At 40.5% G+C, this 20,947-nt stretch overlaps 1 protein-coding gene across 1 annotated transcript; it reads right to left on the bottom strand.

The window, feature by feature from the left end:
• Window positions 1–595: 595 nt before the first annotated feature.
• Window positions 596–20,867, bottom strand: tmem167a (transmembrane protein 167A). The gene is made up of 4 exons (XM_088911282.1): window positions 20,805–20,867; window positions 11,372–11,481; window positions 4,347–4,381; window positions 596–1,895 (listed from the first exon to the last, which is right to left on the bottom strand). The coding sequence occupies exons 1-4, from the start codon at window positions 20,805–20,807 to the stop codon at window positions 1,825–1,827; spliced, it is 219 nt and encodes a 72-aa protein (XP_088767408.1). The 5' UTR covers window positions 20,808–20,867; the 3' UTR covers window positions 596–1,824.
• Between the last annotated feature and the right edge of the window lie 80 nt (window positions 20,868–20,947).

Raw genomic sequence — 20,947 nt, 5'->3', positions numbered from 1 at the left:
TCTGCACAAAGACCATTGCCAAGACACTGATGTAACCTGATGTAAAGTTACAACAAATAATAGTACATAACAGGACTGAAAAGTGCAGGATAAAATTGTCAGCTTCATTTCAATACAAATCTAGTACTGAAACAATGTCTTAAACAGTAATGCATGTCTTAAGTAGCGGTTAGACACCTCTCACATTATGACAATGTATGACAAATTATACTTCATGAATACTTTACAGTACATACTTTCCACAAATTCACCTCAATTCATGCATCACAATGTAAGAGAAGGTGTCTGATTGAAGTGCGTATCCTCAGATGATCAAAGAAAATGCATTAGGTGAAATTTCAAGACTTTCTCCTTAATAGAGCCAAAACAAGTGGAACTCCACATGCACATTTTGAGACATGACATTTCATCAAAAGAACGAGCTATTTCTGTCATAGTTTGATGTTAACTGTTGGTTGTACTAGCTTCAGTCTTAGACCAGTCTTACCGTTAAGCAATCAGCTTTTCACCTGCCGGAATTCAAGATTATTTTAATTCGAGATTGGATTAATAATGTGAAAAGGTGCACCAAAATAAAGAATGCCCAATAAGTATCGGTGATGCATTTTTCTTTTAGCAATTTTTATTTTATGCTCATTTTAATTTCAGAATCACATTTTATTATTTATTCATATAAAACACCAACCCATTCTGGAATTGCAACTTGCGCCTTGATGTCTTCGCTCACAGTGTCGACCCCTGAATCTATATGAGGAAAATGAGACTCCTCCAGCTCCGCCCACCTATCAGCACATTTTCGACAAACTCTGCAGCAATGGAGAGGAGGTACAGTGCCCGGTGGAGCACTCTTATTTGACATCACCTAGTGCCTACAGACTGCTGTCACGGACTGAGTGAGAGACCTACAAAAAAAATTCCCCTACATTTTATTCACTTTATATTATATTATTCACTTCATTCAAATTTCACTTCCACTCCGATCAGAATCAACTTCAGGACGAACTGATCCATTTTATGACAATATCCGCTACTTAGATGTAAGTCTGTCACTAGAAATTTATTACAAAGTTGCTTATGTGCAATGAACAATTTTACACCAAATTACGGAACAGGTACACATACCACATTTTTTTATTGTAAATGTTTTCCTGCGAGGACAAAAAGTTGGTATCAAGACTAAAATAAACTTAAGGAGAAAAGTGAAAAAAGACAAGCATTTGTTGTACACTATAGCTCAGAAAATATTTTTGTAAAACATGGGGTTTTATTAACTCCTGGTCACGGAATGCAAAGAAAAACCTAAGATCAATTGTTGGAAGTCACTGACAAATATTCACCCCACGGTATTGGTATACATCTTTCATGATCTAGATTAAGCACAGCCTTACTGAGGTATTTAAACAGAACTGCAGCATATTGCTGAAAGGACTTTTTCAACAGGAAAAAAAATATAGAGCTGTACTCATCCAAACATTTTATTGACAATGCAGTGGTCTGGGAGAACTCAAACATATCATCACAGAAATTAAATAAAAACAAATCCAATTGTTATGTAAAATTAGAGAGGTTCATCAATTAAGAATGCACATAGTGTGCCTCACTATGTCCTTGGTCTGATGTTCAACCACAGTGCGTTACGCAACAACCCCAATTCGGTGTTATTCAAAGCACAGAAAGGACAGCATCAGACGTGTTGCTATGGGGATTCTAAACGCTGATTTTGGCGAAGTCTCCACTGTTCGTCTGCTGCCTGTTGAGTTCTCTTCTTGAACTCCCATCTCCGGCTGCAGTCCCCACACACCCAGTATCCTGGCCTATACTGGGCTACTGTGCAAACAAAATACTGAAGGCCATAACCACACAGCATAAAGCCACGTACGGGCTTTTCCGTTCACCTGCAAGAGATGACATACAATTATACACATTCATTCAAGCTCACTTGAACTGATCTGCTCTGCGGTTGGGCAGTTGTGTATTGTCTTGGTGGGGCAGATCATCAGTGGTAGATGAAGTAGGTGCTTAAGGTGCTTTGAAATGAAAAGCGCAACCTAAATTCAGTTATAGATCTCCTTATATGGTAGTTTAAAAGAACCTAGCAAACCTGTAGAATTTCAGCCATCAATTGTTAATCATAATAATAATAATAGCTTACACTTATATAGTGCTTTTCTGGACACTCCACTCAAAGCTCTTTACAGGTAATGGGGATCCCCTCCACCACCACCACTGTGCAGCCCCACCTGGATGATGCCATGGCAGCCAAAGTGCGCCAGAACGCTCATCACACATCAGCTATCAGTGGGGAGGAGAGCAGAATTTTGAAGCCAATTCATAGATGGGGATTATTAGGAGGCCATGATTGGTAAGGGCCAATGGGAAATCTGGCCAGCACACCCCTACTCTTTTCGAGAAACTCCCTGGGATTTTTAATGACCACAGAGAGTCAGGACCTCAGTTTTATGTCTCATCTGAAAGACGGCACCTGTTTACAGTATAGTGTCCTCGTCACTATACTGGGGTATTAGGACCCACATGGACTGCAGGGTGAGCGCCCCCTGCTGGCCCCACTAACACCTCTTCCAGCAGCAACCTGTTTTACCCCGGAGGTCTCCCATCCAGGTACTGGCCAGGCTCACACCTGCTGAGCTTCAGTGGGCTGCCAGTTGTGAGTTGCAGAGTGATATGGCTGCTGGCTTAAGTGATATGGCTGGTTAAGACTCGGGAAACCCTGTATAATGTAATCTGCATTAACTAGTAATACAATTATGTGTTATGCATCTTGCTTTATATTTTTACTTCTGCACAGTTTCTTACTCGGCATGCTCACTTACTGATGAGCTTCTTGAAGGGATTCAGAAAGCTGATTAGGAAACCAATGGACCGACAGGGCAAGTAAATATCTGCACTACGAGATGGTTACTGCCGGGAAAGTGATATACTGCACTTCCCCAGAGCTAGACTGCCTTTACTCCAACTACGAGAAATCGTCTTTTGAACCTATTACATGGAAGAGGAAGCCGACATGACAAACACTTCAAACAATTAACAATCACATAGAAATATATCAAACTGCTGAGGCTGAATCACAATTTAAATATGCTTTCCAATGACAGGTCTGGTAATAACTACAGAACACAAGTCCAGCTGAAAGCAGTTAAATGACTGCATTCGGTACCGTCTCATCTTCGGCAATGATTTACCTAAAAGAACATGGAATCTACGAAGAGAGAGCAATCTCTCTGGAGGAACTGTAGTCTTACGTCTGCGTTTTATAATAATGTTTGAAAAACAAAGACCTCCTTTCAGATCAAGTGTCTTTCTCAAGACATTTCCAGGGGTCTCAAAGGAAGCTTGGTGTTGAACAGCTCTGAGCTACCGACATATCAGTTTCTAGATGACTTTCAGGTTTAATGTTTACAGGACTGCAATTACTTATGAATGAGTTCTTAGGGCATTTTCCCCTGAGAACATTCATCAAAAAAACAGGCAAAGGCCTGATATGTTTGTTTTTAAGCAACAGGCTTTTTGTTATATATAAAAAAAAACACTTCAGAATCCACTGGTTTCTAGAATAAAGAATCCAGCTAGAATTGGTCCAACACTGAAGTGGGCTCAACTGGGTGCCATCTTTCAGGTTCCTTTGTCCAGGTTATGTGCAACTTAAAAAGGCTTCTGCCATTTCAAGCTCTCGAAGAGGGAGAGACGTGATCTTGCGGGGATCTCTTCGACAGAATATACTGAGCAGAAGAATGACTGAGACAAGAGCTAAAACAAGCCCCAATGTGAGATGAACCACTCTGAACTACTCAGTTCAGTGCTACACCGAACCTTCACAAATCTAGAAGAGTTGGGTGCTTATTTTGGCAGCAGAAGGTGGTGGTGGTGGTGTTGTCTGGATGTTTAGATGGCAACCTTGAAAGAATATGTTTATTCACTCATATTATTAAGCTTTTGAGTTGCTTTAGAAAGATAACCAGAAGCACAAGACCTTCTGAAGCATTCATGCTTAATTGTACAAGATGCAAACATACAGCATTTGCATTTATAAGGCAACTGGTGTCAAATGTTATGAGCACAAACCATGATGTCAATTAGAAGTTTTCTTTCTTAACCATAACCATAACTTGTCATTGAGCCAACTAGCTGATCTTGGTCAGAACAAGATTTATATAATCTGCATAATGTGACAGTCATGTAAAATCAGTTACATTTCTACACTTCCTTAACAGTGCATTATCAGAGTCTATATTAATATATCTTTAAGTCTACATTATTAAAGAAACTGACTGGAAAAATGTGATTGTTATGCAATTCTTTATAATAAAAAAAATGATAAGATATCTTACCTATCCTTGCACATTTCCAGAATATTCCCAGAACTCTGCAAATAACAGCGAGATAAAGACATTTTACTACAAATGTATGTAATACAGCTAACAAATTTAATGGAAATATTAGATTTGTTAGAGGTGCCCACCAATATCCTCAATGCGTATAATTATGGTTAGAAAACATATGCATAAACGGCAGAAAGAAGAGTAAAAGAATACGTGGTATTCTTTACCATGCCATAGACCCAGGAAGCAACACCTGCAAATAAATCAGTATCTGCACAGAAATCAGCCCCCTTTTGCCCCGCACATCTACATGATTATTTTACTGCATTACCTACAAAGCATGCAAGTAAACAATGGACAAACAAAAAGATGGTCAAGAATTTTAGTTAATATCATTTTCAGCCACTCTGCACAATGATGATCACACTGCTGAAGACATGGTCATCTGTGCATTTCAGCATCACGCAGACAGTGGCTGAGCACGTTAACATCTCTTTCCGCACAGCCGAAGGACATTTGGCTGACCCAGCCTGAAACAAATGATTTTTTAAAGCTAAGTAAAAAACAAAACAAAATCCTTTTCTTTATTTAGCCACTTATCTGTGCGCTGCAGTTCAGCCTATTCTAAATGAACACACTGTAAACATACAGATATACGTGTCAGGGTCGTTACAACGTATAGTTTGCTGTTATTTCAAAACGATTGTTTTTACAGTTCACGGTTCGCAAGCGAAGGCAATGACGCCGCGGGGGGCTAAGAGTAAATTACTGCCAACTGCATCAGAGGTCATTGCCATTATGATCATAGTTTTCCTGTGCTGTGTGTTTCATTAGGAGAACATACCGATGAATTACTGGCTGAAGGAATGCTTCCTGCCTTGACACTTGATCTTTGTGGGCCTACCCTTTGGTTTGGACTTCCTTAGCACCTCATCGTGCTTCCCACGTTTTAAGATAATCTCCGCCCGTGCTTGCCTGCCACCTTCCACATCTCCTGTCCTCTCTTAGGACCGAGCCATTCAAGCCTGCTAAGATGCACGGAGGTGGAGAGCAGCACCAAATGACATAAAAATCACCCCCTCCATTACACTTTTTACATGTTCTCAACTGGTTTACTCACAGCTGGGTGATTAGTTCCCTGAAAGTTGTAGTTTCAGTCTTTCACTGAGTTAAGTTCTTGAAACTTACATCTAAGAGGATCATTCTGGGGCAATATTTGCTATAGAGTGACTATACTAAAGACTGCTTAATATACAGCATATATATATATCAATATTCCTGCAGTAGTGTAACATACATAGCATAATTAATTTCCCTAATGAAGTTTCAAAAAACACTTTGGGGAACAAAGTTGCTATGTGTCAGGGTAGCCCACATCTCTTTAATGGCTAAGGTACATAATGCCTCCAGAGCAATAATTATGTTTTGAAAATATCCCATAATTAATTTAACCTTTGCATTTCAAAAGCCATGTTTGTGAAGAGCAGTGTGCCAGTACTGTAAGGAAATAAAGATGGCAGTACGAAGAACCATTTCCATACCAGAAGAAAACATTCATTGCACGAAACCCTTAGTCACAATTTTAGATAGTAAGCATAGAATGATTTCTGAAATTTAAACCTTTATGAAGACAAGTTTTCAGTAAAAAGAAAACACGTTTAAGCAAGGAGAGATGAACAAACTGAAGTCGGCTTGTGCAGAACAACTCACGGAATCAAAAAGAAACAATTACCATCTTCAAATGCAATGAAGACAAGTTGCCAGTCCTTTGCAGAGTGTTTTAAAACGTTCAAAGAAAAACTCCGTTAAAAGGTGTCCAGTTGCCAAAAAACACCTTCAAACAGAAGTGTTTTCACATTGTGAAATAGAGCTTAAATTTAGATATAACGAAGAGGTTAGATGAGGTACTGCCGAAGAAATGACCCCCAAGTGTCCTGGGGGATAAGGCAAGGGCACCAGTGAAACGTACTTGTGTTGTGAGAGCAAGAGGTCTGTATATCAGTGAGATACTCCAGACCGATGTAGAGTACTCGGCATAAACCTCCCTTTATTTCCTGCGTGAACAACGGAGCAGCTGTAGCAGCTGATAGTGTAGGACTTCAGCAGTCCTGGACACTGAAAATACCTCATTGATTACCAGCACTTAACTGCCTACATCTGATAAACACAGGAGCTTTGTTTGGACACAATAAAACACAATTGCTGTTTGAATGAGCTTGTACTAAATGCCAGGAAAGGCACGGTGATGAAAGCTGAAGCCAATCAGTTTCTTTTGCAGCATCGGGTTACTTTCTGAGCTACTGAAAAAGTGGAAAGTCTAGAAATTAACTAATTTAAAGGTAAAATGAGCCCACTTATAAGTACCAGCTGCAGACTGAAAAGAGTCTGCTAAAATAGTCCACATAGTCGGTACTGTAAAATACAGTCCGAGATTAAGGTATATTTCTTAGCTTCCCCACTTGTACTTGTTTGAACTACAGTGCAGGAATTTGACGCTGTGTGCAACAGGGATGTCTTTGACTCGGATGGATTATAAAATTAAAACTTTTGATCTCACTTTCCCCTTCAGGACCATATTCCTGTACAGCTCAAAGCACCTTCTCAGCAAGAAAGGAGAGCAGGCACAGTCAGATTATAAATAATATCGCACTGCAATTCTAATAACCTGTTCTAAACAATCATAAAAAAGAGGGTTAGACAAAATAGATAAAACCAACTCAGATAATATATCAATCTTGAGCACAGATAAAGCATGGCATTTCAGCAGTTATGAAACTTTCAAACTACGTAATTTACATTCATGGATTTTTGGGAATACACTGAAATGAGGGAAAAGCCATTTTTAGTGCAACAAACTATTACTTCTTATTATTTAATTGTAAGTATTAGCTGCACTGAGAAAGTGAAATGATAAAATATTTTAGCAGTGGTAGGAAAATGACAAATACTTGCTTTACTTAATGACAAATCAAGAACAAAGAGCCCAAATGGGTGAGTGAAGGGACACAAGTAGAGAGAATGTGCCTTCTTGCATTTTATTTTGGGGATGACCAGCTGGCTGCACTGCCCAATATAAATTAGGAAGAGAATGATCAAGGATCATGATTTTCCAATCTAATTAGCAGACTGTACGCACAAACTAACAAATGAAGGCAAAACAATGTTATCATCTACTGCCAACAAGTTGGTACTTTGGTAAGATAACAGGGCATGGTGCATCGTTCTAATTTGGTTCAGTAACAACAATCAACCTTCAAACAGCAGACCCGTCTGTTTCCTGAAAGGCATTTACAGCCACTAATCGGAAGCAAGAACACAAGCAGGCTGAAAGAGACATATTATGGCCTTCTTTCCTGTCCTGGAGTGGGCACTCTGAGCAATTCTGTACTCCTGCTCAGGGACGAGAACACCAGCGTTAGTATCGGTGCTCAGCCCTGTAAGATGCGACAAAAAACAGATGGTTCTCAGTGCTGTTCACAGATGGGAAACAGTTCAAGTAGCCATGACGGAGTGGACAACGATGGAACAGCGCTCTGAAGAGGAAGCAATCTCAATGGCTATGCAAGTCTGCCGCTGCTGGAGAAACAGATGAAGTGGACCGGGTGGTGCACGTTGCAACGTACCCCAAAATATACAGATATAAAGATATAGTCAACCCAGAGGACTTGCTCAGAATGAGCAGTGAAAAACTGAACCTGGGGACACAAGTTGAAATTAAGTATAGGTCTCTGGACTACGATCCAGAGAAGATGATGAAATGCCACATTTGGATGGTGTGATGGAAGAAGCACACAGATGTTTCTCTATGCATCTCCTGGTCTGATCTTTGGTTTGCTGTTACAAAACCAAGATGTGGTAAGAAAACGTATGGAGAAACTAAACTCCACTAACACAGAGAGAGCCTTTATTAACCTTCAACGCTATTGAGAAGCTTGTCACTGACTAGTAAAGAGAAATACTGCATTCTTGTGCTAAGTTGTTACTTAAGGTTAGTCATCTTAAAACTCTGATATCTAACAATGTTATACTGAAAAGATTTACCAGCAAAGAAAATTATAGTAATAAGATGAAGATTTATGTTTTCTAATGCTTTTTATTTTAACATAAGAAATAACTTTATGTTTTTTTTAAATCTGTGATGAATTCCATCCACCCATTACTGGACAGCCCCTTATCCAGGTGAGGGCTCTGGCTCATAGAAACAGTCTGCCATGATGGAGGGCAGCAGGGCAGTGTGGTGGTTAGTACTGCTGCCGGGCTCAAGACGCGAGGTGCTGTACAGTATGCATGCAGTTTGTAGGTTCTCCCTGTGTTTGAATAGGGGAAATTGGCCCCTGAATGAGTGTATGAGGGTGTGGGGTGTGGGGTGTGTTTGTGTGTGTGTGCCCACACAACCTTGAAAGATGGTGTAAGGCACAAATGCAAATTCTCTGGAGTTTTGCTCTAATCAGCACTGGCTATAACATGAGAAAACGGTTTGCTCAGGTCTGTTGTCTTCTCAGGTAAAGGTCTTACTAAAAAGAAGACAACACAGGTTAATTCAGGCAAAGCTGTAATGCTGACTAACACATCCTATAGTGTGTCATAATTCACTTTGCCTCAGCAGTGGAAGCCGGTGGGAACTGCACTGCAAGACCCTGCAAAAACAGCCAGAACTTTAAAGCTATTGATTACGGGATATGACAAGAGATATGATTTAGTTATTTAAACTACACACCTTTGAGAGGGAAAGTCTAGTTGCAAAGACAGAATAAGAATCCCTGAAAACATAATAAAACCCTTTTCCTACTTTTCTGCCCTCCGTTCACATGCGAATATATCTCTACCGGACAAAGTTACAAACAACGTCTTATAGAAGGAAATGGAAATTTCTTAAATACATACTATAAAACTGTTAAAAAAATTAAAACACTTCAAGCACCATCAATAAAATGTATATTATACAATATATGAATATCAACACTTTACTCAAAACATCCAGTAGTGTCTTTTACTATTATAACAATATTGTTATTACTACAGCTTAAGTAATAAGCAATCTGTTATAAAAACTGATTAAAATGACGCAAGGTAAACGATACAGGAACAGCCAATATACAGTGCTCCTTCCATCCATCACCAATAAGCCATTTATTCTGTTAAATTTACCAATCAAATCTAACTGGTGTTGCCCAATGCCTACATTGGTAGGTGATCCTCTTCATTAAACTAATTTTCTCCTCTCTACACATCCATAAAGCTAAAAGACTACAAAAATTAACATTTTTAAATGGAAATCACTCTTTTTTCTTTCCTGAACATATACAGTACACACAGTGCCTTGCGAAAGTATTCGGCCCCCTTGAACTTTTCAACCTTTTGCCACATTTCAGGCTTCAAACATAAAGATATAAATTTTTTATTTTATGTGAAGAATCACCAACAAGTGGGACACAATTGTGAAGTGGAACGAAATCTATTGGATTTTTGAAACTTTTTTAACTAATAAAAAAATGAAAAGTGGGGCGTGCAAAATTATTCGGCCCCCTTGCGTTAATACTTTGTAGAGCCACCTTTTGCTGCGATTACAGCTGCAAGTCGCTTGGGGTATGTCTCTATCAGTTTTGCACATCGAGAGACTGAAATTCTTGCCCATTCTTCCTTGCAAAACAGCTCGAGCTCAGTGAGGTTGGGTGGAGAGCGTTTGTGAACAGCAGTTTTCAGCTCTTTCCACAGATTCTCGATTGGATTCAGGTCTGGACTTTGACTTGGCCATTCAAACACCTGGATACGTTTATTTGTGAACCATTCCTTTGTAGATTTTGCTGTATGTTTGGGATCATTGTCTTGTTGGAAGATAAATCTCCGTCCCAGTCTCAGGTCTTTTGCAGACTCCAACAGGTTTTCATCCAGAATGGTCCTGTATTTGGCTGCATCCATCTTCCCCTCAATTTTAACCATCTTCCCTGTCCCTGCTGAAGAAAAGCAGGCCCAAACCATGATGCTGCCACCACCATGTTTGACAGTGGGGATGGTGTGTTGAGGGTGATGAGCTGTGTTGCTTTTACGCCAAACATATCGTTTTGCATTGTGGCCAAAAAGTTCGATTTTGGTTTCATCTGACCAGAGCACCTTCTTCCACATGTTTGGGGTGTCTCCCAGGTGGCTTGTGGCAAACTTTAGACGAGACTTTTTATGGATATCTTTGAGAAATGGCTTTCTTCTTGCCACTCTTCCATAAAGGCCAGATTTGTGCAGTGTAAGACTGATTGTTGTCCTATGGACAGACTCTCCCACCTCAGCTGTAGTTCTCTGCAGTTCATCCAGAGTGATCATGGGCCTCTTGGCTGCATCTCTGATCAGTCTTCTCCTTGTCTGAGCTGAAAGTTTAGAGGGACGGCCAGGTCTTGGTAGATTTGCAGTGGTCTGATACTCCTTCCATTTCAAGATGATCGCTTGCACAGTGCTCCTTGGGATGTTTGAAGCTTGGGAAATCTTTTTGTATCCAAATCCGGCTTTAAACTTCTCCACAACAGTATTACGGACCTGCCTGGTGTGTTCCTTGGTCTTCATGATGCTCTCTGCGCTTTCAACAGAACCTTGAGACTATCACAGAGCAGGTGCATTTATACAGAGACTTGATTACACACAGGTGGATTCTATTTATCACCATCAGTCATTTAGGACAACATTGGATCATTCAGAGATCCTCGCTGAACTTCTGGAGTGAGTTTGCTGCACTGAAAGTAAAGGGGCCGAATAATTTTGCACGCCCCACTTTTCATTTTTTTATTAGTTAAAAAAGTTTCAAAAATCCAATAGATTTCGTTCCACTTCACAATTGTGTCCCACTTGTTGGTGATTCTTCACATAAAATAAAAAATTTATATCTTTATGTTTGAAGCCTGAAATGTGGCAAAAGGTTGAAAAGTTCAAGGGGGCCGAATACTTTCGCAAGGCACTGTAATTTAATCAACGTTATTTTAAATATAATCACAGCATTTCTTACAAACCTTTTCAACACGGAACATATGGGGGCCAAGGCATGTACATACCCAGTCTTGTTTTTATCCAGAATGCTTGGGGCCAGGGATCTGATGTAAGCACAGGTACAGATGAGAAGCAAGATGACTGTCAGCAGGCTCTGGAAGTTGAATATAGCAGACTGGAAGAAGAAAAGGTACAGGTAAGCCATGGCAAATCTCAAAGGCTAATTCCCTGCATGCGTTTATAGTGCAGAGGCCCATTAATGCAAAGGTGCTGCGTGTGTCACTAATGCAAAAGCAATAAAGGCCCGCTGACGCAGAAACACCTTGCATGGCACTAACACCATGCTGATCAATGCAAAGACGCTGCAGATATAATTTTCTCATGCAGTGCTGTATGTTGCTGTTCTTATTTTTTTCTGCATTTAAAAAGAAATATAAAAAAGGAATTAGATTAAATAAACTGGGCAACACTTATGACATTTTTTTTTACTGTGGGGTTACCCATTAACATACAGAGTATCAGGGCAGCAGTATTGTCCTTTACAGTAAGTGTTTGGCTGATGGGGTGCAGAGGACAAAAAACAAAAAAAAAATTAAGCTACCTTCTCACTGAAACATTTGTAGCAAACAGGAATATTTCACCAACAATATGATCAGCGGAAAAGATGAACCGCGTCTGGCTGAGCTCAGCCTAAATAAGAAACGTCCTTTGAGCTCTGAGGAAGACACGCGGCTGGGCAGGGAAGGGAGCCGCAGTCCTCTGGTTTATTTTCATTTCCTATGAGCGGTGAGCTGACTTTGTTTCAGTGGGAAAAAGGAATGTTTTTGCGAGCTACAGAATACCTTTTTAAAAACAGTCCAGTTTAATAAAAGCACGCGGCAGGTCCTCCAGAGCTGCTTATAGCCAGGGCTCTGTTCTGCTGGTGCCGCAGGGAAAGCGCGGCCCTTGTGCTTAAGAGCCTGCTGTACAACGACCGCGGATATAACGCGGATTTCGGCCAGAGGGGCCCACGCCGCGGACTCCCTCTCTCGGCTCCCTTCAGTCCGCGACGCCCTCGGAGCCCCAGTGGGAACAGATGTGCCACAGCGTTCGTTAAAGACTTCCAGGTGATGAATGGTGCTCAACTGGCTGATATGAGCCGTCATCTGCTCTCCGTCTCCAGAGGCTCGTTACGCAGATCTGCTACCCTTTTCTTCTGCCATCGCTATTAGTCTTGCCAATAAGCTGTTGTTGCAGCTGATGATACACGCTACGGTTCAGCTGCAGTTAACTATAGCTTTGCGAGTCCCATACATGATGGGTAATTTAGAAGAAATACTACACAAAAGGTAACAGATTCCAACATTTAGCCATTTCGTACATGCGTTTTCTAAGAACTCTCCCCTCAAGGACCTCTTGATCATTTTGGATTTAAATAATCTGTAACACTGTAGCTCCTATTGTGAACAATTCCTTGGAAGCAATATTTATCCAAATCTGCATGTCCTTTGAACCAGGATTGCAATATAGTTAACCTGTCAATCCAGTAACTGAGAAAGTAGATTAGAAAGGCAGCAGAATTTGCAGAATATCTGGTGTGCAAAAATACAAATTTCCTTGGTCTGCTTGATGTCCTGACATGAAAGTGGACATTTCAGACTCCTCAGAGAGTCAAATGCGTAGTTCTAATATTCTTTCAGACATCCTCACGCAAGTAAAAAAAAATGCAAATGTAAGGATTTATTTTATGTAACACACAAAGTGTTATTTATAAGAAATCACCTTACAGACTTCACTCCCCCCTAACCTGGTTGTAATAATGGACACCTCTTTCAAAAACAAAAACGTAACATTTCAAAAGAGTATGCTCTGACCAAACAACGCAATCAAAAAATAAAATTTTAAACTCACCCCAAACTGAGCCAGTCTCCTTCTTCAACTTATTTGAATGCGATCTTATATAGCACACTATCAATTTGGACACTAACACATCAATGTCTTTTTGAGCATGGGTGATTACAGAAGAATTACAGTGCTGCCAAGGCAATAACAATTTACAATTACAATAACAATTTACAACATCTGGAACAAGAACAGTATTGGAGAGGTTCACTCTCTGTCCCTCAGTATTGATTAGTGAGTTTCCTTCCTCCTCCCCCAGTAAGATTGATATTTGTTTTGATTCTGGTAGGAGTGGGAATTCTGGGATTTGATATGTTATTTTGGGGAATATTGTCTATTCCTGGAGCATGTCTTGCAGTGTAGCAGATTGTGTATCCTTGTCTGTTTCTCTCTTCTGGCAGTGGGAGCACAGCCTGGCCTCTCTGGACATCCAGGTCTGCCTGTGTCGCCCAGTGTCTATGTCCAGACTGTGGTCACTGACCCTGTCCTCTCTGGACATCCAGGTCTGCCTGTGTCGCCCAGCGTCTATGTCCAGAATGTGGTCACTGAGCCTGCCTTCTCTGGACATCCAGGTCTGCCTGTGTTGCCCAGTGTCTATGTCCAGACTGCGGTCACTGACCCTGTCCTCTCTGGACATCCAGGTCTGCCTGTGTCGCCCAGTGTCTATGTCCAGACTGTGGTCACCGAGCCTGCCCTCTCTGGACAGCCAGGTCTGCCTGTGTCGCCCAGTGTCTATGTCCAGACTGTGGTCACTGAGCCTGCCCTCTCTGGACATCCAGGTCTGCCTGTGTCGCCCAGTGTCTATGTCCAGACTGTGGTCACTGACCCTGTCCTCTCTGGACATCCAGGCCTGCCTGTGTCGCCCAGTGTCTATGTCCAGACTGTGGTCACTGAGCCTGCCCTCTCTGGACATCCAGGTCACCACATTATAGAAGAGATATTGCTGCTCTAGCTGCTCTTCTCTTGGCGAATTCTAGATAGATTTCAGGGATTAAAGGAATGTTCTACACAGAAAGGCTGAAGGAACTTAACATTTTTTAGTTTTGAACAGAGGGAACCTGATTCAAGTATTCAAAATCCTGTAAGGCACTGATAACGTCAACCCAGTGGACTACTTCAGAATGAACAATGAAACATAAATCAGAGGACACAGGGGCAAAATTCGTAGAAGTTCAATTAAAACCGAGAACGAGAAGCACTTCTCTACCCAAAGCGTATTGGGACTGTGTAATAAGCTTCCCAGCCATACCCTAGATTCTTTGAAGAAGCAGCTGGATGTGATCCTTGGATCAATTAACTACTACCAAACGGGACAGACGAGCTGAATGGCTTCCTCTCATCTGTAACTGTTCTAATGTTCTTTTGAAAACACTAAAGCAGGTGGCAGGTACTTTCCTTTAGTTTTGGGCCATGCAGGGTGGAAAGGTGATTATATGAGTGGGGTTTGGAAAAAGCAATCCGACTTTTACTCAGGACTGCTGGCCTTCCTTATCAAGCATTCTGGCATTGATAATACTGCGGAACACCTTGCCCAGGTTAGTTTTCACACAGATGCCCTGGGAGTTACTGAGATCAAACCCGTCTCTCCACTTTTATAAACGAGCATAATTAGTCCTTATTTCTAGACCGCAGGGAAACTCCTGGCTCTCTATTCAAAACTATTCAAAATTCCTGGCCATTAAACTATAAAATAACTTTGTCCCATGAGCAATCTGCATCATTTTCCTGCTATACTCCATGATTAGACACTCTTTTAATACCTCATCTGTTAAGCAGCTTCAAAAGTTCTGTGACAAAAGTCTTGGTTCTCCAAATACAACTTAATTTTGAACTCTCTCGGTAATGCCTCAATCTCCCTGTATTGCTTTAGGTATCATTACAAAATCCAATGCTTCTTAGCAACAAGCTTTATATCATTAGATATAAACAGTTCAATTCACTGTAGAAAAGTACTTTCTTTTCCTGTCCTCTGACCTCCCTCCTTGACCTTATCTTCATCATCCCACAGTCTGTGTCCTCACCTTAATTTCTAGGTTTCTGTCTTTCTTTTCTGTTCCACATACTATTTCCTGTCCTCTGCAGCACAGGATCCTGCTGGAAACCTGTATTCTGACTGAGCTGGCTTCTAAGGTGCAGCCATATTTGTAAATTTCCACGTGTATATAAATAAAAAGGGTACCTTTGTGTTGCACATTCTCTTGATTCTCAAGATTGCAGACATAACTTGTTATTCAATTTCATCATCAATATGGAGTGAGTGTGTAACTCAAAGATTGATGAATTATTAGTTTACACTGAATGTGACATTATAGGGAAAAGCACAACAAAGCAGAAAGAAGCCGTAATTAGCATTTGTGACTGATGCATCAGGGTGTCCTGTAAACCTTCAAGCACACACTGCAGACTTAAAGTGTGGTCTTGAGTCCCACAAACAAGCTACACTTTCTATTCCATATGTATTCTATTCTGCTGCACTGCTAATTTCATATTCAAGAAAAAAAATACACAGTGTTGTTCTACTATAGTAATAATGGATGCTGTAATGGCACTGAAACATTATTGAAGAGTGAAACATTAGAAAAGCCCACCCTGTTAACATGTTTCAAATCAGCGGTTTGTGGTAGCTCTCAGCACTGTGCGCAGGCAGGAAACACTTCAGTTTAAGCCTTGAACTTGAGATCTGTTACTACCTTTACAGGCAATGCCTTTTCTGAAATGTCTTGTTAGTTTTTTAACCATCATCATGTATTTTCAGTTTCTCAGACATCTCATTTTCTAGGGGCTTTGAGCTAAACCTCTGTTCCACTACTGCTGGAAAGAACAGTGACCACTTGCTTGTGTGGAGCCACTCAAATAATTCACACAGAATGTTTTATATTTACTGCAGGCTGTTGAGTTTCTCAATATTTTCACAGGCTGCACATTTTACATCCACACCAAGGCACAGAGAAACCATGACAATTTAACCCTTCCCGATGACAAAAAACACGACTGGGATGAGCCTAGATTCAAGGAGATGTCTGTTAAACACTACTCCTGCTTCAACCTCATTTTGGAAAAAAAAAATCCTTACGTTCACACTTTAAGCAACATACTGTACTTAAGATGTCTTGGGGATTGGCCATTAGGAGTAAGGTCAAAAGATTCAGGCGGCCACAGGCAAGGTAACAGTTCTTTACAATTCTTGCTTCTCATTTTCCAGATGTTGTGCTTTATGTCCTGTTGTTTTTTTCTTTGCTAATAACAGGCTAATTCACGATCCCTGCTGTCGAGCTGCCCGTCATGGGCTCACAGCGACCGGCCCGTGGGCAGATGGATGAAAGTGACGCAGGCATCACAGACACTGGAGAGTTAAACACTGTTATTTGGCGTTCAAACTAAACACGTTATCAGAAGCCAAATTAGAGGCAAGGAAACAAAGGTGGAATGAAAATCTTAATACAATGAAAGTCCATTATAAGTAGATTACATGAGAGACTGAGTAGGGAAGATGGGGGATCTGATTCAAGTCTTGTGATTTCATACAGCACTCAGGTCATTTAAAATTAGCCAGCTGGATACTGCTGGGTACAGAAGTTGTCAATTATTTCATAATTAAATCTTTTACACAGCCGCACGAACACAACAGCATGAACTGCTGTTAACATCTCCTTCCAATATAACCCTGCAAGGTGATACCTATACCATAATATAGAGTATTAAAAGTGCAAGTATGGAAGAATTAAACGATGGACAAAATCATTGCGATTTCTGGTTGACTGAAATGAAACTAACAAAATTTAAAAATACAGCATAAGGGGCTTAAATTAAAACATCAACCTTCCAAAAAATTAATTAAAACCAGCATGTTTTTGTGAGAATTCAACCCCAGACTTCTATCTACAGTGCTGAGAAAAGGTTTGTGAGCCCCTCAGGATTTTTACATATTTGATATCTAAAATATTATTAGATCTTAATCTAAGTTCTAATAATAGGTATAATTAACCTGATTAAATAAAATGACACATGATATTCTTTCAACATTTATCAGAAAATGATGCAACATACAATATCCATGTGTGACAAAGTATGTAAACCTTCGAACTGGCACCTCCTTACTGGCACCTCCTGGCAACTAAACATTTCCTGTAACCGTGGATCAGTCTCCCACATTGGTTTTGAGGAATTTCACTCCAATTCCTCCTCACAGATCTCCTTTAACTGTTGTGACGTCTTAGGGTTGTCTTGCACGGACAGCTCTCTCCTTGTCCTGCCACAACATTTCTATGGGGTTTAGGTCTTTAGGACTTTGACTAGACCACTGTAAAACTGTGTTGGAATTTCTTCTTCTGCAGCCATTCTTTTGAGGATCTGCTTGGATATATAGGATTGTTGTCTTGCTGCAAGATCCACTTTTGGCACAGATGGATGGCCGCCATTCTCATCTGGAATCCTCCGATACAAAGCAGAATTCTTGGTTGTCTCAATGATGTCCCGCTGTCCAAATCCTAAGGCAGCAAAGCCATCCTTAACCCTCCATGCCTCATGGTTCAGATGAGGTTCCTCTACTCAAAATAAATGTTTGGTTGAGGACAAAGAATTCTACCTTTGACTGCTCTGGCTAGAGAATATTGTTCCAAAAGCTTTGTGGATCATCTGTGTGCTCTTTGTGCCCAGATGGGCAGAAATATCCTTCTTTTGCAAGCTGTGGTTTTCTGCTTGCTATCCTTCCATGAACAGTCATTCAGTTGTTTTCTGATAGCTGGGTCATAAGCAGACACATCAGCAATCTGTCTGACATGGACTGGTAGAACCTCAAGTCCTTAGAAACAGTTCCGCAACCCTTTCCAGATTGATGAGCACCAATATCTTTTTCTGATATCCTCAGATATTTCCTTAGATTATGGTATAAATTTTCCTACTCACCTGTATGGTGAAGACCAAAATTTATATAGGTTGGGGCTTCCAAACTTGGCTCCCATGACCTTCTTAATTATTTAAACAATTTATTCTAATTATTCCTTTAATTGAGCTAATGAGACTAGTGGTTCCTTACTTTTCCACATCCTCATACCTCAATTACTGATTGCTGAATTCAAACATCATTTTGTTTCAAGAGATATGAATTGGCTACTACGTCATAGCAGATACTTACATAAAGACCAGTTTTGATTCACGAAGGCTATCATGGCAAAACTATAAAATTGCCATATTTATCTTTGGGGTTCACAGACTTTATCTCTGCACTGTATCACATGTCCTTCTCTGAGCAACTAAGTCTAATGACCCTCTTCTACAGCTCTGTCACTGAGAGTGTTTTCACCTTCTCCATCACTGTGTGGTTTGGTAAGCTTTCTGCCCAGGACAAAAAGCAGTTAGTAATGTATTTCACCTCCCAAACTGTAGGATACCACCTTCTCTCTGTGGACTCACTCTCTAGACTGAGATGCAAAGCTCTAAAGATCCTCATCGACCCTTCTTACCCTGCCCCAGCCTCAGTTTACTCTCCTCCCCTCTGGTAAGCAGCTCAGGTCTTCAGGTCTATCAAGACAAGGGCTACCAGGGTCTGTAACAGCACCTGTCCAGAGGCTGTGAGATGCAGAAACTCTGCACTTTAATTTTGAAATTTTTGAACAGTTCACTGGTATTCTATGACACCCCACTGTTAATTATTTTACTGGTGTGCGTTTAGGATGGTTTGTGAACGTGCTGAGTGGATGCTGTCTGTTATCGGCTTTATGCTGCATAATTGTTTTCTATGTCTTTACTTGTATGATCTCTCCGAACCAAATGCCATACAACTGGTTGCCATGGCAATAAAGTATTAATATTGATATATGAAATGGTACATCGTTGCACTACTTAAGCAAATTCAACAATATATCAGTGACTGTTGGGCCAGCACAAAACTTCAAAACCTGTCATAAGCAATTTATGTGTAGTCTTGATGTGAGTTCATGGTCATTTTCATTACGAAAACCAAAATCCCTCGCTCACAAATCACATTCAGAAGCATGAAAGTGTGTAACGATTTTTGATCATACACTCTTAATTAAGGCACCATATAACATATATCAGAGACCCAAATGAGAAATGTGCACTTCAAAACCCACTTAACTCTGTTAAAGTTCTGCGGTGACTGAAATTTTAGCTTCCAGAAATTTTCATAGTCAGCGTCTGCAGCTTTCAGCTTCTAGCAATTTCCTCTTTTCTCACAACAAAACTAAATCCTCAGCCACTGCTTGAGACAGGACTGTCAGATTGTTGGCAAGAGTACTAATATTTGAGCTGCGCCTAGTTGTTTTGTAGATGATAGAAATTTCCCTTTAACTGAGCACTCACGTGTACCACAATGAAATTCAAATGGTGAAAACCAAGGCAGTTTTTTTTTATTTTCCTCTGCTTAATTTGTCTGTATCTGACAGTTATGTTTCAATATCTCTTCTGTGATAAGAGATTACATTAAGAGACAAGCATTCTTTGAATTTAAGCGCTTGAGCAGTCAAATTGATCAACTTGAACCATGGCTTATAGCAGCATCTTCATCATTACACTCACTAACAGTGAGAGGTTCCACAAACAGCCCAACTTGTAGAGGAGCTGATGGGAATTTTAGAACCTAAGTTGCCTGAGATAGCTCTCTCGCCTAATTCTTTCTTTTTTTTTTAAAGGCAACAGTAAGAGTAGTGCCGATTAAGTCTGTAATTTTTTTTAAATATTTACTAGAACTACTCAAGTCTGTACCTTATAAACTCCTACCTCACAGCAAAGAATTTCCTGGGGAGAGCAAAGAGCTTTAAAGCGATGCCAAGAATGTTTCTGCAGCATCATGTGGTATCACTGTCTCTTCTGGTTTGGTAAGCCTGGCCAGGTACGAAATGCCCCAAAATGACCAATTAAAATGACTGTACCTCAAACACTATGTAAAAAACTGCGAACTTCTGTCCTAAGCACTTTCTGTGCTGAATAATAGGAACATCTGGGATGCTCAAAATAACCCTGAATTCTCACTGAATGACCCACATATGAAAAAGGTATTTGTATCCACACCATTTTCAACCTTCTTGCAACAGAAGTGTGGGGAAGAAGTGAAAAAGCAAACAGGATGACATGACATGCATAATTAGATTTTTAGAATCTTTTTCATGTTACTACTCTTACAGGATTCGAGGGGGGGCACTGAAATTTTTTATAGCAGTTTTTTTTAAATCCCACTTTTTTTAGCGCGACATTTACATCGACATGCTCTTTCAGGTGTACTACTTACAACCACCGTACGTCCAATAGCTGTCTGGGCAGTAAGGGACGTACAGTACAAGACAGAACACACCACTTCAACATCGGAAATTGGTCATAATCTTACGGTTTTTAACTTGGCACGTTTCTTTGAAAAATGCAAAGCACATGCAAAAGCGTAGAACCTTATTGCAATTTTCTCTATGAGAACAGTAAAGGTGCAGAGAAAAAAAAGTAAAGTCTTCGGAAACCCGACACTAAACGCACAACGCTAAATTCTCATTCCACTTCTTAAGGATATATGAATGATAAATTTGGAAAACAAGTGTTTAAAGAGCTATCTATGAGCGTATTTTTTTAAATACATATCGTTTTAAAGGTGGCAAACAGTGAATCTCTTACCATAATGACACTTCCCTCACAGCCACATCACACTTCCTCTGGGCCCCTGGAAATGACGTCACCGGCAAGAAGGTGCGGAAAGCCCCGATTGGCTCTTCAAATCGGCGCCGAGCCAGTGAGTCCGAGAATGACGACAGCGCCCC

Source organism: Atractosteus spatula, chromosome 3 (assembly GCF_055471065.1).
Source record: "Atractosteus spatula isolate fAtrSpa1 chromosome 3, fAtrSpa1.hap1, whole genome shotgun sequence".
Taxonomy (NCBI): domain Eukaryota; kingdom Metazoa; phylum Chordata; class Actinopteri; order Semionotiformes; family Lepisosteidae; genus Atractosteus; species Atractosteus spatula.
The sequence above is the reverse complement of the archived record's forward strand: the minus strand, read 5'-3'. Positions and strand labels throughout refer to the sequence as shown.

Excerpts from the sequence above, each read along its gene's own strand:
- tmem167a (XM_088911282.1), bottom strand. Across the intron at positions 4,382-11,371 it reads CTGGATAAAAACAAGACTGG|AGTTCTGGGAATATTCTGGA; the intron begins GTATGTACATGC and ends TGTTATTTGCAG. Across the intron at positions 1,896-4,346 it reads CTGGAAATGTGCAAGGATAG|GTGAACGGAAAAGCCCGTAC; the intron begins GTAAGATATCTT and ends CATCTCTTGCAG.